This window comes from Herpailurus yagouaroundi, unplaced genomic scaffold, assembly GCF_014898765.1.
Source record: "Herpailurus yagouaroundi ecotype Mexico unplaced genomic scaffold, PumYag 199, whole genome shotgun sequence".
In the NCBI taxonomy this organism is placed as follows: domain Eukaryota; kingdom Metazoa; phylum Chordata; class Mammalia; order Carnivora; family Felidae; genus Herpailurus; species Herpailurus yagouaroundi.
In genome coordinates, this window is record NW_024412430.1 from 8766136 (window position 1) to 8775882 (window position 9747).

At 37.0% G+C, this 9747-nt stretch overlaps 1 protein-coding gene across 2 annotated transcripts; it reads left to right on the forward strand.

Annotated features, from left to right (window-relative positions):
• The first annotated feature begins 202 nt into the window (after positions 1-202).
• CUNH9orf57 (chromosome unknown C9orf57 homolog) lies at positions 203-9121 on the forward strand. Of its 2 annotated transcripts, none has more exons than XM_040449351.1 (4): positions 203-324; positions 865-923; positions 5673-5822; positions 8684-9121. In XM_040449351.1, the coding sequence occupies exons 2-4, from the start codon at positions 875-877 to the stop codon at positions 8806-8808; spliced, it is 324 nt and encodes a 107-aa protein (XP_040305285.1). In that variant the 5' UTR covers positions 203-324; positions 865-874; the 3' UTR covers positions 8809-9121. The 2 variants fall into 2 exon arrangements, with proteins under 2 accessions (XP_040305285.1, XP_040305286.1); XM_040449352.1 differs by having other exon boundaries at positions 5700-5822.
• Positions 9122-9747: the final 626 nt, after the last annotated feature.

Here is a 9747-nt window from a genome sequence, read left to right on the forward strand (position 1 = left end):
CTAATATATAGCATAGTAAACATAAAAATCTTTAGCCAAATTTAAAGTTAATCAGTTGAAGTGTTGACTTAGTCTTGTATTGATTTTATGAGTAAGGAACTTAAGTTCTGTAGACATAGGCGTGCTCAAGTGAAAAAGTTCCTGTCTATTTTCTTGGACTTGGATGATTTTTACTGTTTAAACTGTTTGGAATGTAGTAGATCAGGAACTTGCCTTGTTGGTTTCAGTTACAACGGACATCATTACATCAGAAATTTTACTCGTCATTAACCTCTAAAAAAATTCAAACCCAGGAAAATTCCCCAAAAACCTTCAAGAAGGCAGGTAGGTCATAAATGAAAAGGTCAAAAAATGCTATTTTTTAGCCAATCTATTTCTTTCCCATAATTTTAAGAAGTATTAACTACTGTTAACTATCATGTAATGTTTTACCTTATAAATATGATCATGTGCAGTGAAAGCATTAGTTTATGAGAACGCATACATAAATATTTTCCTTTAGGCTAATAGTTGGAAGGATTTTTAACGGTATTATTCTCTATACATTATCAATCTCATTTCATTTTTTTTGTTTTTGTTGTAAGCAATTATATTTCAGGAAAGAAAGTAAGGGAGGGAATGGTATTTGGTAATAAAAAAGACAGCTAAACTTAAAATATTCTGGAACTAGAAGTTTTATGGTGCGTTTTTGATAAAGACAGTTACCTTAGTTTCCTCTTTCATGTCTTAATTAAGAAAATAAAACTCAGCTAGTTATTTCCCTTTTTATAATAGCTAACATAAATGTGTAACTTTATTACTTCCTCCCCAGGAAAGATTTAATTGTGGGATGTATCTTTCCTTCCATTTTCTTTTTTTGGCTAGAAATCAAAGAATGAGGATTGTCTTCAGTGATGTTTTTACCTTACTCTGCCTCTTGGGTGGTAAGTCATTAAGAAAGCATAAATCAAAAAGAGGGAAAATTATCTAAGACTCTGCAGAATTACAATATCAGTGGAAGATGACCTTAAATAAGGTAATTAAGGTGCTTCTAGCAAGGCCTGAGGAAGCACTTTTCAACAGCTAGAGCTAACACTTATTGAGCATTTACGATATGCCAGGAACTGGTCTAAACATCTCATTTGTATTAATTCATTGAACACTCATGACAACCTATGAGTTAAGTCCTGTTATTTCCCATTTCATAGATGAGAAGACTGCACTGCTAGATGCCGGCCCCATGTTGCTATTGTTATCACTAGGCTGGAGCTAACCAAAGGAGGCTGGAAGCTGTTATAAAAAAGGCAAAGAAAATTAATTAAATCGAATAAGCATAGACACGGGCCTTCTAGCACTTTGCCTGTTAAATGTGCTCTTCACCATCTTCCTTCATTTATAAAAGAACCAATAAAGGAGATAATAGGGCACTTCCAATTCCTTTTACAGAATTCCTAGGTCTCCTCAAATTATTTAGATATGTATGAAGGTAATACCTCCCAACAGGTATGTTCAAGCACCATCATGGGGATTCTCCCTCTAGTAAAGCGGTAAGATGATAACGAAGACAATTGCTCTATGCTGCACCCAGGGTTCTTTTAGAGTCAACAAGATTTAATGGATGAATGAGTCACCTGGGAATCTCGCCAAAATGCAGGTTGGGGTGGGGCCTGAGTTTGCACTTCGAACAAGCTTCTAAGTGATGCTGGTGCTGTTGGTCTGGAGACCACATGTCGGTAGGGAGACTCTAGAACACATCCCAGAGATAAAATTCTAAGATTGAGACTTGGAGACCATGAGTAGCAAATACTGGGGTCACCAACTGAAATGCCTAAAGTGCTTGGTCAGCTAATATCTCTCTTGCATTTTACGTCCTTATACTAGTCTCTTGTAAAAAATGTGGACAGGAGCATATGAATAGGTGAAAGACCACATGAGAACACACCCAGTGTCTTGCATACCATGAAAAATGATTTAGGGAGGGGACCATGTTAATTTTGCCAGATACACAGGGAAGTTGTGAGGGTAAAAGAAGAAAATTCTGCATAAATAGAAACCTTGAAGTAATGGGTGCCAGGAGGTAAGGAGTGGTTATTTAAAAGGATCATTGTTGGGGCACTCGGGTGGCTCAGTAGGTTAAGGGTCCGACTTCGGCCCAGGTCATGATCTCACCGTTCATGAGTTCAAGCCCAGCATTGGGCTCTGGCTGACAGCTTGGAGCCTGCTTCTGATTCTGTGTCTGCCTCTCTCTCTGCCCCTCCCCAGCTCGCATTCTCTTTCTCTCTCCCTAACTCTCAAAAATAAAAATAAACATTAAAAAAATTAAAATAAAAAATATCACTATCATCATGATTATAATATATATTTAAATAACTAGATATTATTTAGACTAATACCTTTAAATAATCATATGGATGCTATAATAATATAAGCAATAATATAATTATAAAAATAATTACATATAATATATTACATATTATGTAATTATATTTATATAATTTGTATTATATATTATTTATGTATAATAATATAATATATTTATATTTATATAATCTATATTAATATTTTTAGATTATATAATTTATATAAATATAAAGTATATATAATACATACAAATATATAAAGTATATATACTCTAGAACTTTATATATTATATAAATATAAATATATATTTACATTTATATATGTATGTAATTTAATATATATTTATATAATATACTTACATTTTTAAATTTTGTAATTTACTTATTTATATACATATATATAAAGTATATGTATAATATATAAATATATATAAAGTATAAAATACATATAATATATAAAGTATATATAATACATATAAACATATATAAAGTATATATAATCTAGAACTTTACATACTATATAAAGTATAAATATGAATATATATTTATGTATGTAATTTAATATATAATATATATTTATGTAATATACACATATTTTTAAGTTATATAATTTATTTATATAAATATATAAAGTATATGTATAATATATAAATATATATAAAGTATATGTATAATATATACAAATATACAAAGTATATATAATATATAAAATATATATAATATATAAATATATATAAAGCATATATACTCTAGAACTTTATATATTATATAAAGTATAAATATATACATTTATATTTTACATATAACTTAAATTTATATATAATTTAGATATAAATTTACATTATAAAAATTTATATTTAATATATATTTATATACTTTAAATAAATTTAAATAAATTTATTTTATTTATTTACATAATATATATTTATATACTATTTATATATGTCATATATTATGTGATTGTATTTGTATAAATAATGTAATCTATTGGATGTTTCCTGTTAATAAATAAAGTCATAAAATAGTATAGCATACTTCAGAATTAATCATTAAGGAAACTATTCATTTTACATTTAACCCAAAGCTGTAAATTTAGTTGTCAAAGACATATATTTATGTGCTAATGTTAATAAAACCAACAATAAATTTTCAGATAAAAAAGACACTGGAATAAAGGACATGGGATCTGAGAACATATTTATAATTACTCAAGCAAATGAACAGATACAGTCAACAAAAAAGCCTAAAAGCTAAGGTTTCATCTTCAGCTGTAAATAACGTCAGAGCCAAGGTTTTAGGAAGAAGATATGGATGCTGGGTGGGGGGATCAGGAGGAGGAGGGACTATGTGAAAGGGAGGGAAAGAAGCCAGAGCAGAACTCCCCCAGGAAAAGAGTCCATGGGTCTCTGGCAAGGCAGAGAGAGAGCTGTCCACCCCGGAGGAGCCCCTGGCACCACAGTTCTGAGCCATGCAGTGATCTCTAAGAGCAAGGGGTGAGACTCAGAGGTCACAAGTGCGGGAGGAAAGTTATCTCAGGCATGACTTAAAGATCCAAGCAGCCCTAGTATTCTGAGCAGGCAACTGACTCAGAATCTACTAAGAATCAAAACATCCAGAAAGAAGAGGGCAAGATCAGGACGTTTGGGATACAAAAAAGGCAGGCAGCTCTAGGGACATGGGGTGCTTGCTTAGAACAAGGGCTTGAGATTCCAACAGACCTTTTTATTTTTTTATTTTTTACATTTTTTTCAATGTTTATTTTTGAGAGACGGAGTGTGAGTGGGGAAGGGGCAGAGAGAGAGGGAGACACAGAATCCGAAACGGGCTTCAGGCTCTGGGCCCTCAGCACAGAGCCCAATGCAGGGATCAAACCCACGAACTGTGAGATCATGACCTGAGCCGAAGTCAGACGCATAACTGACTGAGCCCCCCAGGCACCCTCCAACAGCCTTTTTTAAACTCCTGTCTCTGCCACTTGTACGAGCTACTTAAAATCTTGAGATTTAGTCTTCTTTCATGTGAGACTTGAGCAGTTTAGTACTGGCTTCGAAGGCCTACTGTGAACAATGATGGAGCTAATGCATGTAAATTGCCTAGCAGGGTCCTTGGCATAAGCTTAGTTCTTAAGAAAATATTTGTTGATGGATTGTTGATTATGGATTGAAAGTCTGCCTCGCTCAGAGAGAGAACCAACTGTGAAATTTCCAAAGTGTCTTGAGATGAGAATAGTCAACAGAGGTTAATTAGCCTCATCAGCCGACTATTTTCTCTTAAAAGTGATCTTTTCTAACCCTGAAAATGGCAGAGGGAGATGGAAAAAATACAAAGTGCAAACTGCCCAATAAACTCTTCCTTCGGGTCATCAGTGAATAAGAGTGACGTGGCAATGGTCTTCCTATGTTAAAAGATGAAAACTATGCACACTGAGGCAGATTTGGACTCAATTTTAGAAGAATCTTTTAACAGGCTGAGGTGTTTTTAATGGTGATGAGCTCTCCGTCAGTAGCCAAGGCTCCCTGTAGAAATTATTATAAAGGCGCTGCCTGAATTCAGTGAAACTAGTGGTCCTGAAACACTGGTCTGGACATCTGTGTCCAAATCACATGCCCTCCACTGTTTCTGCATATCTACAATACAGACTTCTGAGCCTCACTTCCTATATATTCTAATACAGGTCTATAGGGGCTCTGGGAATTTGTGTTTATTGTATTTTAACTGTTTACGTAAATGAGATGCACAGTCAAATTTGGAAGCCAGTCCTCTAGATAATAGCTAGCTTCCAATCTTGCTTATGCTGACTAAGTTTGAGAATCTCTGGGCCATTTCTATGTAATCAAAATAAATAACATTTTAAGCCGCTGGATTTGAATGCTGGAGATAACCTATATGTAAACATTAATCAAGCAATACACAGTCACAGAGAACGTACAATACATAGACATTGAAGTGGGGGCCGCCTAATAGTGACTATATGGCTAAAATTCAATTTTCTGACTAAATAACTGGTTTGATTTAATTAGGTGCCGAGGAGTCGAGTAAATTTTTCCCAACTAAATTGTTTAGACCACCTGGCCTCATTTCTAATTAGTATCCGTTCTGGGTGCTTCCAATTGCATGAATGTAGCATATGCTTTGAAATTTCTCCCACTCTCGAAATAAAAATAATTTTAATTTATACGAGTTTTTAGAATTCTTTTTTTAATTGTTGCTTACCTTTTCCAGTTGAAAATCACATTTTTTTTCCCTCTTCCTTTGTCTCTTCTTTTTTTTTTCCTTTCTGGTCATCACTTCTGTTTTGCCTTTATTTATTTATTCATTTATTTATTTATTTAGCTAGTTATTTATCTTCTGTACTTGGAGATGCTGGAGGTGTGATTTGTAGATTATGCAACCTCTCAATCCCTTTCCATGGATGTCTTTTGGATTTTGGAACCTGCAAAACAAAACCTGGTCAGTACTGCATAAAAGAGATTCACGTGAAAGGTAAGTCTTGACACTTAAAAAAATATATATATGAAAATGACGACAGGAAAAAATCCTTATATAAAAGCAAACATCAGTAAACATTTACTATGTGCCAGATGCTGTCCTAAGGGCCTTAACCTGGATGACATTATACCAACAAAACAATGACATGGGCTTGATCTTGTCACTACCCCCATTTTAAAGATGAGAAATCTGAGGCATTGGAAGATTAAGACATGTGCATGGTGTCACACAGCTGATGAGTATTGGAGGCAAGATTCAAATTCAAGTGAATGTCTATACTGCCTCATTCACACCACTCACATCCTCACAAAAAATTAGTAATAGTTTGCAGGGCCCTCCTAAGCACAGAGACTGTACAAGTGCACAGGTGACATGCCTAGGAAGCCAGCCTTGTCTGCAGAGGTTAAAGGGTAAGTGCAAACGTCCAAACGATGACAACATTAGAAGAAAATACTGAAGAAGACTGAAAGAGAGGAGGCCTCTTGAACATCCAAAAGACCTACGTTGTAAAGGAAATTAAAGATAAATTTGAATACTTCAATATTTTAAGACCTATAAAATGAACGACAACCCCCAAAATTTAAAGATAAAGAATAAACTGGATGAAAATAGTTGGAATATAAATAACAGAAAAAAAGATTCCAGTGATAATTTAGATTAGGTTAGCAATTTTTTAGACAATTTGGGAATTTCCATTGAAATTTTAAATGAACACAGCCTTCTACAAAGCAATTGTATTTCTTGATATCTACTGCAGTAAAATATTCATATGTAATGCAAAAAAGCATGATTATCAAGGTTATCCCTCAATATTATATTTAATTGTAAAGTAATGGAAATGACCTAAATGTTTATCTATGGGCGAAGTGTTCTTCAAACTATGATGTAAGGATGCCTGGGTGGTTCAGTTGGTTGAACATCAGACTCTTGATTTCAGCTCAGGCCATGATCTCAGGGTTGTGGAATCGAGCCCTGTGTCGAGCTCTGCCTTGGGTGTGGAACCTGCTTAGGATTTGCTCTCCCTTTCCCTCTGCTCCTCTCCCCAGATTGGGTACTGTCTCTCTCAATAAACAAACAAATAAACAAACTGAGATGTATATTCAGGCTATGGAATGCTATGCAACACTTACATGAACTAGATCCCTTTGTTAACATGGGAACAATCTCTAAGACATTCTTGAGCAGAAGAAAGGCAGTTGCAGAACAGTAGGCATGGAATACCAACCGTGAATAAACATCTCCACAAGGCAAAACTCTAAATTCCTCTATGGAGTTGGAAGGAGAAAAGAAAAAGTTAGAGATCAAAGTTAGTTGGGAGAGAGGAAGAGAACTTGGGGGTCCCACGTGATGGGTTTTGGTATTAAGAGGGTTATTTGTGCTTATTCAGTCCACTCTCTAAGCCCCGTGTTCCCTCTGGCTCATGCCTCTGCCGGTCAGAGCCCCTTCCTTCTAGAAGGGGAGAGGTGCCAGGGACCCCTGGAGCCATGAGATGTTGGCTCCCAGTGATTGCTCTTGTCTTTCAAAATGTGAACACATACTCACTCATCAAGGCAGCTGAACTTCAGAACAAGTGCCAAAGGTCTCTGCACATGAGTCTGGAGGCTGATGTGTCAAAATATTGACAATGGCTCTTGACCGGTCAAGGACCCAGTCTGACTCCAGTGTCGTGGGCACAGCAGTTTCCTAACTCGCAAATTTTGTCATGAAAAAAATAGAACTGGAACACTTTGAGAGCTTTATTAACAGGGTTTCTCACCCTTGACACTATTAACACTTTGGCAGGATAGTTCATTGTTATGCAGGGCTATATTATGGACCGTAGGAGGTTTAGCATGTCACTCCATGCAAGTAAGATCTTCCAAGTTGTAACAACAAAAATGTTTCTGGGCATTATCTACTGTCCTGGAGGTGGGAGGCAAAATTGCCCCTGGTTGAGTGACTACTGTTTTGAGAAGTTTCCAACCATTACACGTTTGGCTGCCTTTGGGGAACTGCTCCTTCGTGTTCTCCCTTCATACACGTGGAAGGCGGTGGGGGGGGGGGGCTGGGCAGGATTACAGGACAACACTATCCCTTATTTTGCACTTGTGTTTATTTTTCACATTTTGTGCAGTGAACATGCATTACTTCCAAAATCAGGGTGAAAATTAAACGAAGTCAAGGACACACTTCCCTTTCTGAGAAGCACTTACACATCCAAATGATCCTTCTGTGGATTAAGCCCTTTGAATAACTCATGACCTGGGTTAAGCTGGGGAATGATAATGGAAGCTAACACTTCAGAAAGTTTTACAAGTCAGTGGCAATTGCACGGGTTTTATCATCTGAAATTGAAAGCTATTTTGCTTTCAAATTTGAAAGCTACTGTATTGCAATGTAGCTAACTAGAATACATTTAGGTGGGAGTTCTTAAAGACAAAATGTATCTTCATAAACCTAGAAGTTTTGCTTTGTCTTTGTTTCTTTTGTTTGTTTGTTTATTTTTGAGAGAGAGAAAGAGAGCCCACGGGAGGGGCAGAGAGGGGAACAGAGGATCTGAAGTGCACCCTGTGCTGACAGCAGAGAGCCCAAAGCACCTGAGACCCACAAACCCTGAGATCATGACCTGATCCAAAGTCAGATGCTTAACCGACTGAGCCACCCAGGAACCCTGTTACTTTTTTTTTTTTTTTAAACCTGTTAGTTTGAAGCATCTAAGCCAGGTAGGTTGCACTTCACAAGGAATTTCCTTACCCTACCCCCCCCCCACATGGGGCTTGAACCCCATGATAGATTTACAACCCCAAGATAGATTTGCATGCTGTACTGACTGGGCCAGCCGGGCACCCCAACCCTACCTCTTTTGTTTCCCTCAGGTGGAATTCAGTGGTATGCCATTCAAGGTTGCACAGAGACCCAAGATGAGTGCTTCAAGAGAATAACAAAGCCTTCTGGAATTCTCTCTACTCACTGTTGCCTTTATTCCTTGTGCAATCTTTGAGCCAGTGGCCCATTTCCAAGTTGTTTGACTGATCAACTGCCTCAGAGTCTGATCTGATCATCACAAGACAACAGGCTGCCATTAATCCACCCTCTGCAAAACACCTCCTATCTCTGCAGGTCATACGAGTTGTGGTCTAAAACCAGTTCTGGTTTTCAAGGTGCCCCCCTTCTTCCCCACCACCTCCAACTTCTCCCAGAAACATCCTTTTTCAACATTATGACTCTCCTCTCCTCTTTCTGCTCAGTTCCCTTTCTGGTGACTTCAAAGCTACAAAGAAATAAAAACGTATTTCCCTGAGGCAAATAATGCATATCGTCTCTAGTTTACTGGTTTCCTTAAATATTTCCGCATTCCGAAATACAGTTACAAATGGATTGTATTACAAGATACCAAGGGACCTCAGAATGTTCATTTGGCTTCCAAAGCAAACTGCCTTGTTTTGGGGGAGTAATTTATGGCATAGGAGGAACTGATTTAACAAATTCCATAGGAAAAATAAGTCACAAATAAGCAAACCAGGCCTGTGAGATCTATGAACCCAAATGCAAAGAGCTCTGGCAGGTGTGAGAGTTGACACTTATTTTTCCTTTCTTTCTTTCTTTTTTTTTTTTTTTTAATGTTTATTTATTTCTCAGAGAGAGAGACAGAGTGCAAGCAGGGGAGGGGCAGAGAGAGAGGGAAACACAGAATCCAAAGCAGGCTTCCGGCTCTGAGCTGTCAGTAAGGAGCCAGATGCGGGGCTCGAACTCAAGAACTGTGAGATTATGACCTGAGCCAACATCCCACGCCTAACCAACTGAACCACCCGGGCGCCCACACTTATTTTTCCTGCCCGTATTTGGATCTGTCCAAATGCTGGATTTCCACACCATAGCCACGCCTCCGTGCTCTGGCTCTTCTAACATTGGCAGACAAAGCGATTCATGTTGAGCAAAG

Coding starts and splice junctions, on each gene's coding strand:
- CUNH9orf57 (XM_040449351.1), top strand. CDS start 875: ATGAGGATTGTCTTCAGTGATGTTTTTACCTTACTCTGCCTCTTGGGT. Junction 924..5,672: donor CTTACTCTGCCTCTTGGGTG/GTAAGTCATTAA, acceptor TTATTTATTTAG/CTAGTTATTTATCTTCTGTA. Junction 5,823..8,683: donor AAAAGAGATTCACGTGAAAG/GTAAGTCTTGAC, acceptor TGTTTCCCTCAG/GTGGAATTCAGTGGTATGCC.